This window comes from Vulpes vulpes, chromosome X (assembly GCF_048418805.1).
Source record: "Vulpes vulpes isolate BD-2025 chromosome X, VulVul3, whole genome shotgun sequence".
Taxonomy (NCBI): domain Eukaryota; kingdom Metazoa; phylum Chordata; class Mammalia; order Carnivora; family Canidae; genus Vulpes; species Vulpes vulpes.
In genome coordinates this window covers 41860927-41883318 of record NC_132796.1, presented here as the reverse complement: position 1 = coordinate 41883318, position 22392 = coordinate 41860927, and the positions used below count along the sequence as shown (strand labels likewise).

The following is a 22392-nucleotide window of genomic DNA, read 5'->3' as shown; positions in this document are numbered from 1 at the left end:
CAAGCAGAGGGAGAAGCAGGCCCCATGCAGGGAGCCCGATATGGGACTCGATCCCCGGTCCCCAGGATTACACTCTGGGCCGAAGGCAGGCGCTCAACCACCGTGCCACCCAGGGATCCCTCTTCTTCCTTTTATTTAAAAAAGAAAGCATTGTAAGTTTAAGACTGAGGTTCCTGTTGAGAGTTGGATTGTAGTGGGGGGTGGGCACCTGGCTGGTGCAGTTGGTTGAGTCTGACTCTTGGTTTCGACTCAGGTCATGATCTCAGGATCCTGGGATCAAGCCCTGGGTTGGGCTCTGTGCTCATCGTGGAATTGCTTAAGATTCTCTCTCTCCCTTTCCCTCTGCCCCTCCCCACACCATGCCCTCACATGCTCACTCTTTCTCTCTCTCAAATAAATCTTTTTAAAGAAGAGTTGGATCATGGGTTCTTATGGACTCTACAGGTTAGGGTGTGAGGTCAGGGATTGTGCACAGTGACATCAGAGGTCATTGTCAACAGTGGAGGCAAGAGCTATATTCAATTGGAGTTCCCGAAGAGGTTGAGGATGGAGTTTCTACCGAGAGCCAGGTCGGTGGTTCAGAACTAGATTTTTATTGTGGTTGGAGTGTTTCTATTTTTTTGAAGATTTTATTTATTCATGAGAGACACAGAGAGAGGCAGAGACATCGGCAGAGGAAGAACCAGGCTCCCCATGGGGACCCCCATGCGGGACTCAATCCCAGGACTCTGGGATCATGACCTGAGCCAAAGGCAGACCTTCAACCGCTGAGCCACTAGGTGCCCCTGAAGTGTGTCTAAAAATGCTATCTGGAGGGCTGGGCTCCAGTACAGTGTGAAGACAGAGATGTCCTGTCCAAGGTCAAGGTAGGATTTCTGTAGAGAGATTGAGACTAGTGAAAAGGTGTCTCTAAAGGATTGGTACAAGGGTTTCCTTATAGTGTGAGCTCACAGATTCCTAATTTGGCTAAGTCAGAGGTTCCCGTGCCATGGTAGGACAGGGCTTCCTCCTATGCAAGGTAAAGGCTGATATTCCTGTCTAGGGTCAGGATGGGTTTCCTGTTGCTAGTTAGAGAAAGGGTTCCCTTAGAGTGTCAGGCTAGCCATTTTTCTAGGAAGTGAGAGCTGGGGCTCCTGAACAAGGTGGGGCCAGGCACATATCCAGCACAGATTCTGAGAGAGGTTTCTGTTCAAGATGTGGATAGGGGCTCCTACAGAGTGAGAGAGCTGCTGGGTTTCTGTGGGGTGGCCAGGCAGGCAAGAGGTTTTTGCAAGGCCAGGGCCGTTCTGGACAATCCCTGTAATGAGCATAGACTGCTGTGATTCTGCAGCAGGGTAGCATGGTGGGTAGCTGAAGGAGTACTGTCCTGAGGACATCTGCTTACCCCTACTCTGTTCAGGATACCTAAGGGAAAGCCATGAAGAGAAGCTGCCTAAAAGCAAATTCAGATTTGAGTGGATTGAGGAGTGAGTGATGAGAGACAAGAGGGACAGAGAGACAGACAGAGAGAAGCAGCCAAGTTAAGTGTGAGCAAGACTCACGTGGGGGGAAGTGGCATCCAAAATGCACTCCTTAAACTCAGTGTGGTCAGGGCAAGTTATGCTGGTTCTGAACCTTACTTTTTCATTAATAAAATGAAAATGGAAAATGAGTATATTTTCTTTTCCTTGGAGGTTTTTTTTTCAGGTGTTCACAGAGCTAAAGCAACTGATGCTTCCTAGCCATTCCTTGACCCACAGCAAGCACTCAGCAAATGGTGCTGCTTGCTGTCAGGAGTGTGGGTAGTATGGAGGCTAAGCCACAGAGCCTGGCTCGGCCCCATGTCACCAGCTGTGTGGTCTCAGGAAAGCCACTCAATCCCTCTGGCTTGGATGTCACCTGACTCAGCACAGGCTCCTATGTCAGGGTTTTCCATTTTGGAAGAACACATTCCACTCTGCGGGGGAGCAGTTGGCCCAGGTGACTAGATGCATTGGCGAGAGGAGTGGCACTCCGGAGAGCTCCCACCACCTCCAGGATCTAAATATCACCCCCAGAAGCTATTCTGTTCTCCTCATCTTCCCCTCTCCTTCTCTACTATTTCCCACAGAGCTGCAGGCCGATCTGAGCTGAGAGAGATAAGAGGTGACTGACAGGGAAAGCCCAGGGGCAACCCCATGGTCCCGCACTGGCCTTCTGACTCTCGTGATGGCTACCATTCTGGCCCCTACCTCTTCCTCCCATTTCCTGTCTTGCACATGTCTTTTGTCCTCTGGAAGAGGGACCCTCATTTATACCAACCAAAACTATATATGTTGATCCTTCCACGAGGGAGTACATGTAGGGCTGCCCACGTCATCAGCCACTCATAGACACTGTGACATGGCACATGCCATGTGATCTGCACTTATACGCACAGAGACTCGCATAGAAATACTGCTGTGTAGACCTCTGCGGTCACCCTGTTCTGCCTCCACACACCACCACACACAGGCTTTATTCCACATGCCAAAAGTGTTGGATCCATCTGCTTCTGTGCCCACCACACAGGCCATCACGTTTTCTCAGAGATCACCCCAAAATGGTGCACAGTCTCACCAACACAGCACCACACATTCTTCCGCACATGCCATCATGCACACACACTTCCACATTCTCTAACGCCATCACCTATGCCCTGGCTCTTGCTGTCACCTGGTGTCACACATACTATCTTGCAAAGCCTCACCCCCCTCAGTCACACACTGGATCTCACACTGTTATGTGGGGCTACACATGCTGTCTCAGACAATCCAGGAGCTGTCACACGCAGTTTCATGTATACCATTTACAGTGGCACGTCATAAGCCACAATCATGAAGTGTTACACATGCTGCCTCAGCTCCCCATGGCCACACATTGCAGCCATACACTGTCATCAAAGACTCTGACATCCTGCCTACTATCACTCTTTATTCAGTCTCACACAGAGTTATGCCTCTGCTTTCAGGACTTTGGTGGTTTTATTTTACAAAAAGCTTTGAAGGTCCAGGCCAAGGGATGGCTGGGGCCCAGAGGGTTGGGTGGTACAGACTGCTGGCTACATAGGAGAGGGACCCCACCCTCCTGCCCCGAGGCCATGCTCTGTGCCCTCAGGAGCTGAGTGGAGCCACCACAGTGGTGGTGGTGGTGGGAGGAACAGGACCTGTGGGAAAGGAGCTGGCGGGAGACCCCAAGAGGGGTCCTGGGAAAGGCATGAGGTGGCTAACAGGCCCCGACAGCACCACGGGGCCCAGGCCTTGATAGAGATGGGCAGTACTGGGTGGGCCCAATGTCAAGCTTGAGGCCACCTCGCCACAATTCCCACTCCCGCTGCTCCCAGCCACCACCATGAAGCCACCAGCCGGTCCTTCAGCTCCTCCTGTACCTCCCAGACTTGACCCTCGTTTCTTTTTCCCTTTTCCAGATGCCTTGCGGTTTCGAGTCTGTATACCATCCTTCCGCATGGTCAGTGGCCGGTTCACCTGCCAAAAGGGAGGCTGTGAGTATTTCCCAACTCCACATCTTTGCCTCTCTTTTTTTTTTGGAAATATTTAATTTATTTCTTCATGAGAGACACACACACACAGAGGCAGAGGCATAGGCAGAGGGAAAAGCAGGCTCCCCACAAGGAGCCCGATGGGCGACTCAATCCTGGACCCTAGGATCATGCCCTGAGCCAAAGGCAGATGCTCAGCTGCTGAGCCACCCAGGCATCCCAGCCTCTGTGTCTTGACTAGGGAAGCCACCTCCATCCCCCATCTTCAAGCCCAAAGAATCGGTTCAGGGACTAGGGGGCATGACCCTGGTATGGTGCGGGGATTGTCCTATGGAATTCCAAGGTTATGAGGCCCTGAGCTTGGGAAAGCCTCTGAGAGCTGCCTCTGGTTTTAGGGCAGGAGGATGGAAGTTAGCTGATGGCTAGAGAGGAGGAAGGAGCCAGAGGGAGGAGGGGCAGTAGGGAGTGGAAGGGTGTGAGGAGATGAATGGAGGAGGGAGGAAGGAGGATGGAGGAGGAGGGGACTAGAGAAGGAAGGAGGGGGCAGAAAAGGAGTAGACAGAAGGGGAAAAGGAGAGATGAGGGAGGGCAATGGAGGGAAGCAAAGGTGGAAGTGGAACAGGAGCAAGGGAGGAGGGAAGTGGGATGACAGAAGGACAGGGCAGGGCAAACCTGGTGTAGCTTGTAGTAGAGGCCACAGGCATTACACACAGGGTCCCCGCTGGCATTTCTCCGCCACAGTGTCGTGGTGGTTGTCTGGCAGTTGGTGCACTGGGTACCTGCCCGTTTGCTGACAATCTGGGGGAGAGAGAATGTGAGGGTCAGCCTACTAGGAGGTGGAGAACCCAAGGGGTCAGTGTCAGGTTGAAGGCAGGGCTTCCCCTGTAGAGTAAGAACAGATGTTCTTATAGGACGATGGCTGTGGGTTCTCTTTAGGGCAAGGACAAGGCCTCCTGGCCAAGTTAGTGGATTTTGGTATTGGGGGTGAGACTCCATCAGTGATTCCCAACTTTGGCCATACGTGGGAATCGCTCAGGGAGTTGAGAAAAATCCTGCTGCCCAGGCGACACCCTAGATCAATGAAATCACATCTAAAGGAGGGCCCCAGGTGCCTGTGGTTCCAAGTGTCCTGAGGTGAGTCCCGTGTGAAGCCAAGGAGGAAACCCTGCTGTGCAGGGAGAGGATGGGGTTCCTGTGTGTAACTTATGAAGGTAGGTTGAGGATAGGCATTCCTGTGCACATCTGGGTTCCTGCATGGGTGGGGAAGGGATGGGCGGGGTGGGACATGGGTTCTCGAAGAGCGTGAGGATAGGGATCCTTGCACAGGTCAAGAACAGCAGGTCCTGGGTAAGGGGAGGCAGGCCTGGGGTCTTACCAGGCGCTTCTTGGGCCGGATGAGGGGCCTGTTCTGCCCATTCATCTTGTGATAGAGGCCACAGGCATTGCATAGGTAGTGGCCCGTCCTGTCCCGCCGCCACAGTGGAGTGGCTGTTGCTCCGCAGTTTACACATTCCCTGGCCTCTGATGGGGTGGACAGAGGGGACGGGGGAGCCCAGGCTGAGCCCAACTCTGCCTTGGACACCCCCCCTCCACACACACACACACATACCTCAACCTCCCTGTCCCTTTTTGGGGACCTCACCACAGGGGGGCAAGGGCAGTGTTCCACGAAGCTTGGGGGAGGAATAGGCCGCTGGATTGAGGGGGCTCCCGGTGGGAGAAAAGAAGGTACTGGAAAAGTCAGGACCCCCGTAGGCACTGCTGGGGACAGGGATTGATGAAGGCAGTGCAGGCCCCAGCGTCAAGAGATCTGGACTTAGCCGCTCTGTCTTTAAGGTCTCCAGGAAGCTGCTGCCGCCTTTCCCATCTGGGTCTTCTGGGGCCTGGGGAGGGGAGTCCTCGCGGGCGGGGCACACAGTCGAGGCAGGGTAGAGCCCTGTCTTGCCGTAGGTCCAGCCAGTGTATGGTGAGCCCCCTGGGATCCCCTCCATGCAGTTGAGCAGTGGGTACACCTGAAAGACTATTATGGAGGGTGGGTATGGGAAGGAAGGAGGGATCAGTATAAAGCTATCCTGCTTTTGGGGTGCAGCGGTGCCCGGTCAGTTCTGACAGAGCAGCCAAGTTTTTAGTCTTCCCATAGGTGACCAGAACAGCTGCTGGCCACTGGGTAACTCCAGGATTCTGAGCCCCACTTGTCACTTTGGCAACTACAGAACCTCTGCCAGTTTCCAAAGGGGCTTTGAGGGTGACCGTTGGGATTCGGAGCCCTATGGATCACTTGACAGTTAGGGCCACCACTGCCTACTTTCAACGCTGCTTTCCAGTCTGGTCACCCCAAGACAGATTGGGGGAGCACTGGGCATTCCCAGGTCTGGGCTTAACTGGGGCAAGTGGCTAGCTCAGTCATCTGAAGGTTTCTGGCCATTTTTAAGATGACCTCTTAGTGGGATTCTGCCCTAGTTGAGGATCCCCAGGGCAGCCCAGACAGCACGGAGCCAGTGCTAAGACAGCCACCCAAAGGAGTTACCTGGGGAGTGCCTGTAGGCTTCGGCATCCCTGTAGTAGGCCAGAGCTGCTGCGGCCGTGGCCGTGCTGGGGGCCGTGGAGGAGGCTGCTGCATCCAAGCCCTCTGGCCCAGAGGGGAAGAAGACCCCCGACTCCGGTGGTGACGATACCAAGGCCGGGTCCACAAACTGGGGCAGGGGCTCCGAGGTCCCCAGGGCCCCTAGGCCAGGGAACTCCATGGGGCCTCGGGTATGACCTGTGAGGACGGGAGGGGTCCTCAGACTCCAAACTTCTCCCCTTTCCACACCGCCCCTCCTCCCTCCTTTCTCCCTCCCCTGCTCCATTCCCTGTTTTCATAGCCTTCTTTTCCTCTGCCCCATCTTTCCCATCCTCCCCTCCATCATCCCCTCCTTCCTACCGCCCCTTCTCCTCCCCTTCCTACCCCACTTGTCTTTCTTTCCCTCCCTCTCTTCCATTCCCTCTTTTCTTCTGCCTCCTTTCTTCTCTCTCCCTCTTTCTACCTCTTCTTTTCCCTCCTCTCATCACTTCCCTTCTCTCTCCTCTCTTCTTCCCTCTCCCCTCTTTCCCTCATACCTTTTATTCTCTCTCCCTGGCCCTCCTCCCCTTCTCTATCTTCATTTGTTCCCCCTCTCTCAGCCACTTATCCTCCTTTCCCCTTTCTGCATCTCCTCCCCTCCTCATTTTCTCTTTCCTTCCTGGCTGTCCCCTTCCTCCCCTCCTTTTCCTTCATCTTCCTCCTCTCCCTCCCTTTCTATTCATCTCTTTCTTCTCATTTTCTCCTGTCCTCCGCCTCTTTTCCCCCAATAGGAGTTTGGGTGGGCTGGGCTGGGGTGCAGAGCCAGAGTCCCTGGAACCACTTGTCAACCCTGGGACCTTGGGGTTCACCCTCCTGTGCTCCCCAACTTCATTCCTATCTGTTGCATCTTCTAACTTTCTCAGAAACCCATGGTTTCCGGCTTGACTCCTCCCTCCCCCCACCTCCGTTGGGTCTGCAGACAGAGGGCCCCCTCAGTTCCTCCCTGCTCCATGGGGGGGGGGGTCATTACCCCTCACGGCTTATCTCTGCCATCCCCGCCCAACTTTTGAAATCACCCCAAGGCCACTGGCTTCCTCTGAAGAGGGGGACAGGTCTGAGGTGTTCCCTCTACCCATACCCTCTGCCCTGGGGAGGTCTACCATAGTTCTGCTTTCGGGTTCCTTCACTTCCAACCATCCACAGGCCTCAGTTTCCCCAGCTGCCAGATAGGAGGTGGTTACGGGGGCCCAGCTAAGACCTGTGAGATGGCGGCTTGGTCTCTGCCCCTTTGTCTCCATCCCTCCTTGTGTGTGTATCTGTGTCACTAAGGCTTACTCTCCTCACACACTTTCTTCTCCAGCCCAGCCCTCGATATTTCTGCCCTTCTTTCTATGTCTTATCCTCTCTCTTTCTCTGCTTTTGTGAATGCCTGATTCCACCCCCTTCTCTCTCTTTTTTTTTGCCACGTTTCTATCTCTGATTGTCTCTCTCCATCTTTATCTCTATGTCTTGTGTCTTTTTCTGTTTCTCTTCTCCCTTCCCTCTCCAGTCATGTCTCTGAATGTCTCTACATCTCTCCCACTCAATCTCTTTCTGCTTATCTTCTCTCTGGCTCTCACTCTTTTCCTGCCCTCTGGCTTTATTTCTAGTCTGCCTTACTAGTCCCACATCCTCTCCCATACCTCACTTCACATAGCCTGCGAGTGGGGAGCCAGAAAACCTACTCCTGCCCCTGACTTGCCCTATGAATCTGAAGGCCTCAGTTTCCCTGTCCTTGAGGTGGAGTGACAAAGTAGAAGGCCATCTTCACAGCCCCAGCCTACATGACCCACTGTGAACACTGTCGGCTCAGGGTTGGGGGTTGTGCTGGGGAAGAGATGAGCCAGCAGCTCTGTCCACCACCAATCTCTGGGCCCCCGGGTCTCCAATGACTTCCCAGAGTGGGTGTCTTGCCGCTTCCTCGGTTTCCAGCTGTTTCCTCTGTGCCTCTCCACAATTCTATCTGTGAAGATCTCGCCTTCTGTTCCTGGGTCTCCTTCACTTTCACACTGTCTCCCTCTGTTTCTCCTTTCTTTTTCTTCATGTCTGTCCCTAGCTCTTTTTCTCCCTCCTTCTCTCCCTCCCTCCCATGCTCTCTGCCCCTCTCCCCCTCCCCCCTCTCCTCCTCTCTCCCTTCCTTCTCTGTCTGCCTGTCTCTTGTTCTTTCTGTCTCCATCACCATTGTACCTTTATCCCCCCTCATCCTCACCTCACCTCACCCTGTTCCCCATGGTCTCCCTCTAGTCCCATGGCCCCACATCCCTGCACCTAGCACCTTGGTGGGTCCAGGGCTGCCCACCCGTCTTATGGCAGGGGCCCAGCCCCCCCACCCCCAGTTATCACTCTCCGGACAGAGATAAAGTTTATCTCGAAGCTGGGGGATATGAAAGCTCCTTATCAGCTGCCCCACTAGAGTAAGTGCTGCCCCAACGGGCAGCAAGCAGCAGGCTGGCACCCTCAACTCTCCCTCGGCCCAGCCCCTCACCCCAGGTAACATCCCTGTCCCAGCCCTCAAGGGAGGGTCTCATTGGACTGGAGGGAACAGAGATAGGGTCTGGGGGCAGATGAGTCTCAGGAGGCTTTGATGTGGAATTTGAGGTCAGATAGAGGGGTGGGGGACTCAGGGAGAGGTTGGGGGCATAGCTCTAGTTTGAGGAAAGCAGATAATGGTATTTGAGGAGCAGAGACATTTGAAAGGTCACATTTGGGGATCAGAAATAGGCTGAAAAAGCAGAAACAAGATTGGGGATGTGAGGTGAAGTTTGAGAGCCAGAAAGTTGAGAAGTTGGGAATGTAGTTCAGGGAGTCAGAGATGAATTCAGAGGATCGTGGAAAAGTTTGGAGGTTCCATGGGTTTCGCTGGAGCAGAGATGGAGTTTAGGGGTCAGAGCTGGGTTTGGACAGGCAGGAATGTGTCTGATAGAGATAAGTTATGAGAGCAGAGGAGGAGTTTGAGAACTGAGATGGAATTGGAATGGAGAAAGATTTGGGACCAGAGGAGATCTGGGGACCAGAGACATATTTGGGGGCTGAGATGGGGTTTAGGGAAGGTAGGCATGAGGATTCATGTGGCAGACAAGACTTGGTGTAGTAGATAGACTTGGTGTTTAGAGTGACAGACATTTTGGTGTGCAGGCAAGGGGCTGCGGGGAGAGAAGTGGTTTGGAGGGGATCAGAGAGAAGTCACAGGGAAAAATATGAGGCTTAAGAGGCACAGATGGGGATAAGGGGATGAAGCTGGGGTTTAGGGGACCAGAGAATTTGGAGCAGAAACCATAATGGGGAGCAGACAAGCGCTTGGGGAGCAAAGTGAGCTTTGGGGGCAAACTCAGAAACAACTCCAGGTGAGTGAAAAGCAGATTTGGGGCAGAGATAGGATTTGGGGGAGAGAGGCATGTTGTAGGGGGCAGAGATGGGGCAAAGGGAGCAGAGTTATGGCACCAGGAATAGATATCTTAGAGAGGGTGGGAGTTAGGGCAGAAAAGAGGTTGGGCTTGGGGGGCAGTTTCAGGGTAGAGATGAAGGTTGGAAAGACAGGTAGTTTGGAGGAGCTGGGAAGGGTATTGGGGGTGGTAGACACTTCGGGGACCAGCGGCAGGCTGGGGATCCTGGAGCAGGCTGGAGGAGTAGCTTTGAGGTAAGGGACAGCAGGCCTGGAGTTTGCCTTGCTGGGGGCTCTGGGGGTCTGAGACTGACCTGGGCTTGTTGGCGCAGAGGGTTCGGCCGCTTTGGGGATGTGGCGAGTTCAGTGTGATCCCAGGGGGTGTCCTGGCTGGCCTTGGCCTTTGAGGTTCCCTTCCTCCTTCCCTCCCTCCCTCCCTCCCCTCTCCCTCCTCCCTCCTCCCCAGGGAGTGGCTGGTGCCCCAGTGGGTGGGGCAGACCAGGGGAGGGGGCGGGCTCCCTGCTGGTGGGGCACCTCTTGGGCAGTGGGAGCCTCCCTCTGCCCCACCTGCCCACCCCATGGATTCTCAGACCCTGTTCACCTTGGGCTCACATAGACTTCAGTGTCCAGCCAAACAAAATGGGCCAAAGCCAAGACAAAATGAAACTAGCAGATAGGGTTTTATGACTCCGCAAGGCTTTTCAGCGTGTGTTTCCAGAGTCCCTACTGTGTGCTGGGTCAGATTTGGGCTTGGGCCCTTACGTATAAGAATCTTTCTGGCCCCAGGGAGAGGAGGGGTGTGACTATACCCATTTTGCAGGCGAGAAGAATGAGGCTCACAGAGGTTCGGTGGGATTAGAACCAGGGCCCATGGGACATCTTGATGACCCAGGCCCAGCCTGAAGGCTGGGCCAGACCAGGGCTGGCGGGAGGCAGGGGCACACTTACTCAGTGCCCCACTGGGGCTTACGCCAGCTCCGGCCTGCCCTGGGGCAGCAGATAAGTCTTATCAGATGGAGGAGACTGTGGCTGTTGGCTCCGCGGTAACAGGCTGTCTTGGGATGGGGGGCGGGGCTGGGGGGGCATACAGGGACAGCGGCTTCAACTTGTTGCCACCATGCTGCTTTGGAGGCGGGAAACAGGTGTGACCCAGGGTTGGTGGCTCTGTGGGTCCCTGAAGAGTGGGATAGAGTGGGGGAAGGGAAGAACTGCAGGGCTAAAGAAGGAAGAGAGGCAAGAGAGCAAGAGACAGAGAGATGGGAATGGAGAGACTTAGGGAGAAAAAGTGAGACGGCTGGGAGGAGGCAGAGAGAAGGCACAGGAAGGAGGGAGAGATGCCAAGAGAGCCAGCAACAGTTAAAGATACATAGAGAGGGGGCAAAGAGAATGAGAGCCATAGCAGAAGGTGAAAGATACAGCCTGACATTGATGGAGGCCAAGGACACAAGTGGAGAACCCCAGAAGGGAGACAAAGATGATGATGTACAGGGAGACGGAGTCTGAGAGGAAGTCCACAAGACCCCAGATGTCAGCCTGGGGTCTGCTCTGGGCTGGTGGTGCTGGGGCGGGTGGGACAGGGCCGTGTGGGGTGATGTGGACTCATAGGATCTGTGGCTCTGCCCTCAACCTACTGAGAGGGCCCTCCAGAACTTTTGCTCCTCAGTCCCCACCTTTCTGTCTTGCCTTACTCTCCCAAATAGTAGCACCAGAAATGACAGCCTGTGTTTCATGCTGACACAGAACCAGGCCAGGCCTGCTCTGAGCACTTTCTCCATGTAAAATCAATGAACATACATACAGGCACTAGGTGTCCAACTTGGGTCCCTGTAGAGAGGGTAAGACCACACACTGGTGGCTCCAGGACGCCACAGGACAGAGCACTCTCCTGACCACCCATTCTACAGATGGGGAGATTGAGACCTGCCCAGGGCATGGGGCAATGATGGAGCCCTGGGTCAGTGGGTCCTGCTCCCCCACTGGCTGCCCCAGTAGGAGCTTGCTGTCCTCATCTTGCCTCCATGGGCCGGCCTCGTTGTCCTCAGAAGCAAAATGAGAGGTATGCTGAGCCTTTATTTTTTTTTTAAGACTTTATTAATTTATTCATGAGAGACAGAGAGAGAGAGAGAGAGGGGGGCAGAGACACAGACAGAGGGAGAAGCAGGCTCCCTGCAAGGAGCCCAATGTGGGATTCGATCCCGGATCCCAGGATCACGCAATGGGCCAAAGGCAGATGCTCAGCGGCTGAGCCACCCAGGTGTCCCATGCTGAGCCTTCATAAACAAGGAGGATGAGGACCCCTATGAGTTAGGTGGTAAGGTTTTCAGGACTTCCACTCTAGAGCCAACCTGCCCTCATTTATAGACTGCCCTAACCACCGAGGGGCCATGTGGCCTTGGGTAAGTTAGCAGCCTCTTTGGACCTCAGTTCCTCATCTGTAGAGATGGGGTAATAATAGCAGCTACTCCATAGAGTGATTGGGACAGCTAAATGAGATTTAATCCATTAAGTGATTTTAACTCACTTGAATCTGAAATCTCAATAAATGTTAAGTACTCTTATTTATAGAGTACCTCATGTGTACAAGGGGTAGTCCTTGACCCTTTTTTATTAGCACTACTAATTCCAGTAATAATGCTAATAATATGTGACTCCGATACCAATTTTAATTAACAATCCTAATTCTAATATCGATACTAATCCTTTTTTATACTAATCTTTTCAAAAAGGTTTTACTTATTTATTAGAAAGCATGCATACACAAGCAGAGGGAGCAGCAGGCAGAGGGAGAGGGAGAAGTAGGTTCCCCACTGAGCAGGGAGCCCGATATGGGACCCAATCCCAGGACCCTGGGATCATGACGTGAGCCGAAGGCAGACACTCAACCAACTGAGCCACCCAGGCACCCTATCAATACTAATCTTAATAGTGATAATAATACTGATATTAATTCTAAATCTAATAATTATTATTTTCATTCTATCCACAACCATACTAATGCTAATTCTGGTACAAATACTTTAGCACTAATATAGTAATAACAACAGCAGCAGTGTTTGTCGAGCCACCCCAGGCACTGAGCTAAGTGCTCTCCTCGGCTAATTTTATCCTATCTCACCAGGTCCTTGTGGTGTGAGTGCGTATAATTGCCCACATCTTCCAGACTGGGAGTGGACTCAGGGAAATGAAGATGTTCCTCCCAGGGCCTGTGCTCTTGTCTCAGCTCTGACCCTGATTGGCCACATGATTCCTGGGCAGGCCACCCTTTGAGCCTCAGTTTCTTTGCCTGGATAATGGGTACCATTTTAGAACCCAAAGTGAATGATATTGAGAGGCCACTCAATACAGGTCCTCCCCGGCACACCATAGATGATGAGCTCTGTAATAACTCTCTTTGTTGTTATTTTTAAATTAGAAACAGCAGTTACAATATTGGGAGCAAGTTAGGGAAATCTGTCATCCTCAGGAAGGTCAGGCTGGAGGCATGTCTCAAACAAGAATTTGGCCACTGGACTCAGTCTATTTCTTCATAATTGGAGCAGAGAAAGGGCTTAGGAAGGGAAGTAAGGGGTGGAGGATGGGGACCTTAGAGCCCTGGCTACATCAAGAGCCAGAAACCTTGAGGCTCTGAGTCTGAGGCCAGGCTCACCCCATTCCCTCCCCCATCTTTGTGGAGGGGGCACAGGCCCAGAAGTCTGCGGCGACAGTTCAGCCAGCAGGGAGGCAGCTGGGAGTGGGCAGATAAGGGAATCTGCAGGGCCAGGCCAGGCTTTGGGAGAGACCCAAAGGGTGGGGGTGGGGGTGGGGTGTCCGGGCCAAGTGTCCCCTCTGTCAGGCCTCCATTTGAGGCTCAGCACCAACATCCTCTCTTCCTGGAAGGCTTCCCTGACTGGTTCCCCTCTTCCCGGCATCTTCTGAGGTTCTAGAGCTTTGTCCAAGCCCATGGCATGTGGGCTATTTGTGCCTCTTCCAGACTGGAGTCCACCAGGCCAGGGGCCGAGCCTAACTCTCCTTGGTGTCAATCCTGCAGAGAGGAAGCATCAACCAGAGCCTGGCTAAGGACTCAAACGTTTGTCTTAGAACCGAGTTGTTTTATTTTTATTTTTATTTTTTTAAGAGAAAAGTATGAAGGATAATGTAACAACATTCATCTTTGTTACATGTTAATATTTTGCCTATTTGCTTCAGATACTTTTAAAAGAAATATGGTATTAGGGATCCCGGGGTGGCGCAGCGGTTTGGCGCCTGCCTTTGGCCCAGGGTGTGATCCTGGAGACCCAGGATCGAATCCCACGTCGGGCTCCCAGTGCATGGAGCCTGCTTCTCCCTCTGCCTGTGTCTCTGCCTCTCTCTCTCTCTCTGTGTGACTATCATGGATAAATAAAAAAATATATAAAAAAAAGAAATGTGGTATCAGAGATCCAGCTGAAGTTCTTGTACAAATTCCATTTTGCACTCTCCTTCCACTGCCTTGAGTTTGGTATTTGTCTTCTTCGTGACTGTTTTCATTCCATTACTACAGATCTATGTTATCCATAAACAGCATATGATACCGGAGGTTTTCAGCTTGTTTTTGAACTTCATATAAATGGACTCATATAGCTTTTGTTTCTTCTGCTTGGCATAATGTTTGTGACATTCACCCACGTTGTTGTATGTATTGATAGTTAATTCTCTTTCTATTGAGGTAGAATTCACATACTGCAAAATTCACCCTTTTAAGTGGATGTTTCAGTGGTTAGTGTATTCATGATGTTGTACAACTATCATCATTTTCAAATTCTTTTTTAAAATATTTTATTTATTCATGAGAGACACACAGAGAGAGGCAGAGACATAGGCAGAGAGAGAAGCGGGCTCCATGCAGGGAGCCCGATGCAGGACTTGATCCCAGGACTCCAGGATCATGCCCTAAGCCAAAGGCAGGCACTTTAACCGCCAAGCCACCCAAGTGTCCCTATGAGTTCTTTACATATTCTGGATTTTAGTCCTTTCTCAGATAATGTGATTTGCAAATATGTGCTTCTATTTTTCGGTTGTCCTTTCACTTTCCTGTGTCCCTTGAAGCACAAAAACTTATAGCTTTTATGAAGTGCAATTTATTTTTTCTTTGATTGCTTATGAGTTACTTGCCATCTAAGAAACCATTGCCTAATCTAAAGTCATGAATATTTATGCCTATGTTTTCTTCCAGAAGTTTTATAGTTTTAGTTCTTACATTCATGTCTTTGATTTTTTAAAAAATATTTTATTCATTTATTCATGAGAGACACAGAGAGAGAGAGAGAGAGGTAGAGACAAGGGCAGAGGGAGGCTCCTTCAGGGACCCTGCTGTGGGACTCAATCCCAGGACCCTGGGATCACAACCTGAGCCAAAGGCAGATGCTCAACCACTGACCACCCAGATGCCCCTGTTTTGTTTGGTGGGGTTTTTTTTGTTGTTGTTGTTACTTTTGGCATATGGTATGAAGTAAGGATCCAGCTTCATTCTTTTGCATGTGGATATCCAATTGTCCCAGCACCATTTGTTGAAAATACTGTTCTTTCCCCTATTGAATTATCTAGTCATGCTTGCCAAAAATCAGTTGCCCATAAATGTCTGAGTTTACTTCTGGACTCTCACTTCTTTTTTTTAATATATATATATTTTTAATTTTTTATTTATTTATGATAGTCACACAGAGAGAGAGAGAGAGAGAGGCAGAGACACAGGCAGAGGGAGAAGCAGGCTCCATGCATCGGGAACCTGACGTGGGATTCGATCCCGGGTCTCCAGGATCACGCCCTGGGCCAAAGGCAGGCGCCAAACCGCTGCGCCACCCAGGGATCCCGTGGACTCTCACTTCTATTCCATTGATCTATAGATCTATTTCTATGCCAGTACCACCCAGCTTGATTACTATAGCCATGCAGTATGTTTTTAAATCAGAAAGTATAAGTCATCCAACTTTCTGCTTTTTCAAGATTGTTGTGGCCATTCTAGGTCCCTAGCATTTTCATATGAATTTTAGGATCAGTTTGTCAATTTCTGCAAAGCAGGCTGGGATTCTGATAGGGATTGCATTAAACCTGTGGATTAGTTTGAGGATATTGCCATCTTAACACCATGAAGTCTTCAGTCCATGATTAGAATATGTGATGTTGGGGCCCCTGGGTGATATATACGTGTATATATATACACCATATATATACATAATGGGTCTCCATCCCATTCCCCCATATATATATATATATATATATATATATATATATATATATATATTAACCTCTTATATATGTAATGGTTTTGTTGTGGGTTCCTTAAGATTTTCTCTGTAAGGGACCCCTGGGTGGCTCAGCGGTTGAGCAACTGCCTTTGGCTCATGGTGTGATCCCGGGATCTGAGATTGAGTCCCATATCGGGCTCCCTGCAAGGAGCCTGCTTCTCCCTCTGCCTATGTCTCTGTTTTTCTCTCCCTGTGTCTCTCTCATGAATAAATAAAATACTTAAAAAAAAGATTTTCTCTGTATAAGATCATGTCATCTGCAAATACAGATAGTTCTACTTCTTTTTTCCAATGTGGATGCTTTTTCTTTCTTTTTCTTACCTAATTGTCCTGGCTAGAACCTCTAGTACATTGTCGAATAGAAGTGGTGATAGGAGACATCCTTATCTTGTTCCTGATCTCCAGGAGAAAGTTTTTAGTCTTTCATCATTAAGTATGATATTAGTTGTAAGTTTTTTGTAGATGTACTTTATCATATTGGGAAGTTCTCATCTGTTTCTAGTTTGTCAAGTGTTTTTATCATGAAAAGGTATTGAGTTTCGCCAAGTGCTTTTTCTGCTGCATCTGTTGAGAAGGTCATGTGGTTTTTGGCCTTTATTAATATGGTATATTACATTGATTTTCTTATGTTGAACAAATCTTGCATTCTTGGGATAAATCGCACTTGGTTGTGGTGTATGATCCTTCTTATATATTGCTGAATTCTATTTACTAGTATTTTGTTGAAAATTTTTGCATCTATGTTCATAAGAGATATTGGTCTGTAGTTTTCTTGGTATGTTTCTGTCTAATTTTGGTATTAGGTTAGTGTGGCCTTGTAGATTTATTCCCTTTTATGGCTGAGTAGTATTCCATGGAATGGATATACCATGGTTTGTTTAACAATTCATCTCCTGAAGGACATGTGGGTCATTTCCAGTGTTTTCTATATTACAGCAAACCTGCAGTTTACAAACGCATACTCCTCTCTCTGTGCACACACATGCCAAAGAGTTTCTCCAGGGCCAGAGGATATCAGTCCATCAATTCACCTGCTCACCCATCTATCCATCCACCCACCTATCTACCCATTTATTCGTTTTCCCATCTGCTGCCAACTCTCCCTCCCTCCTTCTATCCCTCCCTCCTTCTCCCTCTCTCCCTTCCTCCTCTCCCCTTCCATTCCCTTCCTCCTTCCCCCCTTCCCTCTTCCCTCTCTCCCTCCTTCTCTCTCTCCTCTCTACTTCCTTCCTCCTTCCTTTCTTTTTTTTAAAGATTTTATTCATGAGAGATACAGAAAGAGAGAGAAGCAGAGACAAAGGCAGAGGGAGAAGCAGGCTCCTTGCAGGAAGCTTGATTCGGGACTCGATCCTGGGACCCTGGAATTATGCCCTGAGCCAAAGGCAGATGCTCAACCACTGAGCCACCCAGGCATCCCATTCCTCCTTCCTTTCATAAGTCATCTATCTCCAGGCATATGACTCTGTGTCCAAGGCAAACTGTCTTTCCAAAATAGACAGGAAGTGTGGCCCAGGGGGCCCTGGGTGCCTGGCTGCTGGGTGGCCTCTGTGGCCTGGGGGCAGCAGCCCTGAGGGCAGGGACCAGGGATGCCCCAGGATCCTGTGCCTTTGCCAGGTGCCACAGGAGTGAGAGGCTGACCAGTTTCTGTACCCACAGAGTAGTAGGTGCAACAGCCATGCCCTGCTCTCCTATGACAGGCTCAACCAGCACATTTGGGTACTGAAGGAGTGAAAGGTGATGATCCCCTGCAAAAGATCATTTGAATATATTTTGCTCTGTAAGGATGAAATGATGTTTTAGATTGAACATGGCACCAAGCAGTGGTCCAAGGTCACCCTGACTGACCCCTGGGCCTTCTAGACATTCCTCAGAATGCCACCTTTGAGGACTAGTACTCCATAGGGGGTCCCAGGAGTAGATCACTGTCCAGGAGTGGCCTGAAAGAAATTCATCTAGATCATATGAAACCTGGATTGGCATCTATTTATTTATTTTTTAAAGATTTTATTTATTTACTCATGAGAGACACACACACACACACACACACACACAGAGAGAGAGAGAGAGAGAGAGAGAGAGAGAGGTAGAGACACAGGCAGAGGGAGAAGCAGGCTCCACACAGGGAGCCCGATGTGGGACTCCATCTCGGGTCTCCAGGATCACACCCTGGACCGAAGGTGGTGCTAAACCGCTGAGCCACCCGGCTGCCCTGGATTGGCATTTATACAGTCGAAGATTGTTATCCTGCCCAGAAACCTTCACCAAAAGTTACAGTATGATATTGTCTGTGCAGTTTTTCAGTATACAGCTGGTCATTAGAGACCCCTGGGTGTTTACCCCACCAAGCACCTGCCAGTTGGCCCAGCCAGGGAGAATGAGCGAGAACTGTCCCTGAATGTAGAGGTGGCAGCATTGGACATCATCCCCAGCTCAAAAGGAACTCGAGACTTGAAAAACAAGAAACTTCATTGAAGAGAAATATTATAATTGTTGGAAGAGAAACATTGATGTGGGTTTTTTTGTATACATGATTTTTTTGTAAACATGATACACAAGCCATGTTTGCACAAGGGAATGGAATGGAATGGAATGGAATGGAGAACGTGTGGTAATAGGAATGGAAGAGATGGCTGAGATGGCAATTTCAGATGTTCATATGTAGCTCATGTGGGTGCGGGGCCTTCTGCCTGTGGAGATATTATCTAAGTTCCGACGCATAGATGAAGTGAGGGTCAGCAGGAGCAGCTTGCCTTGGCAGGGAGGAGGGTTTCATTACTGGCATTACAGACAGTTGCTGGATTGCTGCCACGTGGTGATAATAACATGCAGAACAATTTTAGTCAGTTTTACTATTAAATTTTTTTTTTTAGTTTTACTATTAATTTTTAAGTTCTCTACAGGTAGTGTCTCCTTTTTGCCTGCACTGGTCCCCCGGCCCTGCCTCTTGCTCCCCTGGCCACTGACAAAGTGATTCCTTAAAGTCCCTTCCAGACTTATGGCATGCCCTAATTGATGTAAATTTTGAGAGAAAACAAACAACTATAATGTAATCATTCCTCAAGGAGATGTTTCAAACAAAAGGGTTTGAAAATCTTAATGTCTTAATGAATGGATAAAGAAGATATGATAGGGGATCCCTCAGTGGCTCAGCGGTTTGGCCCATGCCTTTGGCCCATGGCACGATCCTGGAGTCCTGGGATCAAGTCCCACATCAGGCTCCTTGCATGGAGCCTGCTTCTCCCTCTGCCTGTGTCTCTGCCTCTCTCTCTCTCTCTATGTCTATAATGAATAAATAAAATCTTTTTTTTTAAAAAAAGAAGATATGATATATAGATACACACATAGGAATACTACTCAGCCATCAAAAAGAAATTCTTAGTGTCTCTAAGCATGAGCCATGTATGCTTCCTTTTCTTCTATGCCAGAGTATTGATACCTATGAATTCTCACATATTGGTCAGGAAACCCGAAAGACAGATAGTATTCTAAAAATAGCCTCGAACTAGTTGTCAGGAGACTGTTGTTTCCAGCCAGAATCCAGGACTGGAATTCCTTTGTCCTTGAACTCCTTTGATTAACCAAGTGTACTGTGCTGTCACTCACCTGGGCCTTCACCAGCCATGTTTCACAAGCTCTTTGTCTCTTTGACTTTTTTCCTTTTTTAAGATTTTATTTATTTATTCATGAGAGACACAGAGAGAGACAGAGGGAGAAGCAGGCTTCCTCTAGAGAGCCTGATGCAGGATTCGATCCCAGGACCCTGGGATCACAACCTGAGCCAAAGGCAGGCACTCAACCACTGAGCCATCCAGGTGCCCCTATCTCTGTGACTCTTGCTCATCCTTCCCAGGTTAGGTCTTACACGTGACCTTCGAAGAGCTGCTCCCAAGCCTGGATTGGGTACACCTTGGAGCTTCAGCATGCTGTTCTCATGATACTTATTAAACTGTATATTAATTTCCTGCTTTACTGGACACTTTCTAGCCTGGCTACAGGCTCCTGGAGTACAGGTACCACGTTCTGTTTACTTTTATATGCCCAGTGCCAAGTAAATGCCTGGCCCATGGTCAGTGCCCTATACATTTCTAGAGTAGAGAATGTAGGCATCTCTGGTCATTAGTTTCCTCATTGGTGAGTGGATTGGGTTTGCTGACTTTATGGAAGATGCCTAGTAATAAAATTTGTTATTGTAGATTCTTGTACTACTGTGCTTCATCTGGCTATCTATCATCTATTACTAGGAGAAATGTGTGGTATCTATATCACACTGAAAACAATCTGTATTACCCATAGTTTATATTATTTTAATAAACATTTAATTGTGAAGCTAAGCAAATAATAAAAAAAATAAAATAGGCAGGAAACCTGCTAGAGCTTTTGGCAGAGCCTTTCACAGCTGAAACTCACATCCTTACACATCTTCTCTTCCCAGCATTATTGGGGCTTTTTTTTTTCTTTTTTTTTTTTTTTAATTTTTATTTATGATAGTCACAGAGAGAGAGAGAGAGAGAGAGAGAGAGAGAGAGAGAGAGAGAGGCAGAGACACAGGCAGAGGGAGAAGCAGGCTCCATGCACTGGGAGCCCGATGTGGGATTCGATCCCAGGTCTCCAGGATCGCGCCCTGGGCCAAAGGCAGGCGCCAAACCGCTGCGCCACCCAGGGATCCCTTATTGGGGCTTTATGGGGGTTCACTCATAGGGTCTGGCTGAGCCACCAGCTAGGGAGTATTTTGAGACCAGAGTCCACAAGACTAGGGGCTTGCTCACCCCAGGAGACTGTCAGGCTCCTTCATCCTCATTCATTCATTCAGGAAGCCCTACTCTTCCCTTTCCTCTCTGCCTGCCTCGTTTCCTGGTTCATCCTTGTTTTAGAACTCTAAATGTCCTCAGACCTCTTCTCTGGTTGACCTTCTCTCTCTCTCTCTCTTAAAGATTTTATTTAGAGAGAGAGAGGCAGAGACATAGGCAGAGGAAGAAGCAGGCTCCCTGTGGGAAGCCTGGTGGAGGACTCAATCCCAGGACCCCAGGATCACAACCTGAGCCAAAGACCAATGCTCAACCACTGAACCACCCAGGCACCCCAACATTTTCTCTCTTGGTGGACGTGTCCAGTCTGTCTTCAGAATATCTCCACAATCTAACCACTTTTTATCACCTCCACTGCCAGCACCAGCATCACTGGCCTGAACCTCGAGGGCCCCCTGCTCCTGCCTTCTCTGCTACTGCCTGTTTTCCTCATAGCAGCCAGAGGGAGCCCGTTAAATCCTACGTCAGATCATGGCCCTTCTCTGTTCACAACCAACCCTTCCTTCCGTGGCTCCTCTGTCACTCAGAGTAAAAGCCAGAGTTCTTTCCCAGGCCCGCAAGACCCTAGGTGATCTGTCCCCCACTTGCTGTCTGACTTCACCTCCTGCTGCTCCACCCTCCTTACTGCTCCTCGCTGTTCCTCGCATACCCCGACTTTTTTTTTGGGGGGGGGGTTTACCAATTTTATTTCTAGGCTTTTCACGTTTGTCTTTTTTTCTGCTGGAAACGTGCCGGTTACATGTCTGTGCCACAGTGTGCCACCAAAACACACACAGACCAAAAGTGCCCCCCCACCAGAGACCCATCCCTGCTTCAGGGCCTTTGCACAGGTTGTTCTCTGCCTGTTCTGCTCTTCCTCCAGCTGTCGGTGGTGCAACTCCCTCCTCTCCTCAGATATGTGCTCAAATGGTTCCTCAGTGAAGATTCCCTTGACCACCCCATTATACATCAGAAACTGCCCTGTCAAATTTTACCTGCATTCCCTCTTTCCCATGTTTTCTTTTTCTCCAAAGCATTTCTCATCCTCTAACATACTTCATGTTTTCCTTAATTTTATTTACTCTCTGTCTCTCCCGCTAGAATGGCAGCTCCCAAAACCTAGATAGGCTTATTTCTTCTGTTCACCATGGTCTCCCCCATGTCTGGAACAGGGTCAAGCACACAGTAGGTGCCCAATATATGTTCACTAGCTGACTGAATGGATGGTGTTGGGGAAAGGGAGGACAGAAACAGGTAAGATTTGTCCCTGTCCTATCTACTCTGTCAGGAGCTGTGCCTCAAGATGAGTCTGGGATGCCTGGGTGGCTCAGCAGTTGAGCATCTGCCTTCGGCTCAGGGCGTGATCCCGGGATCTGGGATCGAGTCCCACATCAGGCTCCTTGGAGAAAACCTGCTTCTCCCTCTGCCTGTGTCTCTGCCTCTCTGTGTGTCTCTCATGAATAGATAAATAAAATCTTTACAAAAAAAAAAAAAAAAAGATGAGTCTGGACTCACCAAATCCAAAGGCAGAAGGTACTGCAAACCCTGGAGGTGTGATCAGATAAGGCACTCCAGGAAGAGGCAGTGTCATCTGGAGTGGTCCTTGAAGGCTCTGTGGGACTCACAGAGGTCTGGAGGTTCAGTGAGGCATCTGGGGTAGAGGACACAGTGGGCAGCACTTGGAAGGGTTGAGGTGAATTCCAGGAGGATGAAAAATTTATGGGCTCAGTAACGAGAAATCTTTCAGGGTCCTGAATCCCAAGGGGATGACTCTGGATTTGGTCTTCAGAGATGTTCCCTGGTCACCAACCCCCAAACAGTTCAGAGACCTCACATCCTAGGTGAACACATCCATACATAACACCAAGATGGTAATAACAAAGAGC

The 22392-nt window shown here is 49.8% G+C and overlaps 1 protein-coding gene and 1 pseudogene across 1 annotated transcript; one reads left to right on the top strand and one right to left on the bottom strand.

Moving 5' to 3' along the window:
- Positions 1 to 2950: 2950 nt before the first annotated feature.
- Positions 2951 to 9847, bottom strand: GATA1 (GATA binding protein 1). The gene is made up of 6 exons (XM_025982372.2): positions 9774 to 9847; positions 6024 to 6257; positions 5139 to 5516; positions 4872 to 5017; positions 4169 to 4294; positions 2951 to 3482 (listed from the first exon to the last, which is right to left on the bottom strand). Exons 2-6 carry the CDS (start codon positions 6238 to 6240, stop codon positions 3111 to 3113), a joined length of 1239 nt encoding a protein of 412 aa, XP_025838157.1. The 5' UTR covers positions 6241 to 6257; positions 9774 to 9847; the 3' UTR covers positions 2951 to 3110.
- Positions 9848 to 11843: 1996 nt separating this feature from the next.
- Positions 11844 to 18117, top strand: LOC112907293 (mammalian ependymin-related protein 1-like; annotated as a pseudogene).
- The last annotated feature ends 4275 nt before the right edge of the window (positions 18118 to 22392 follow it).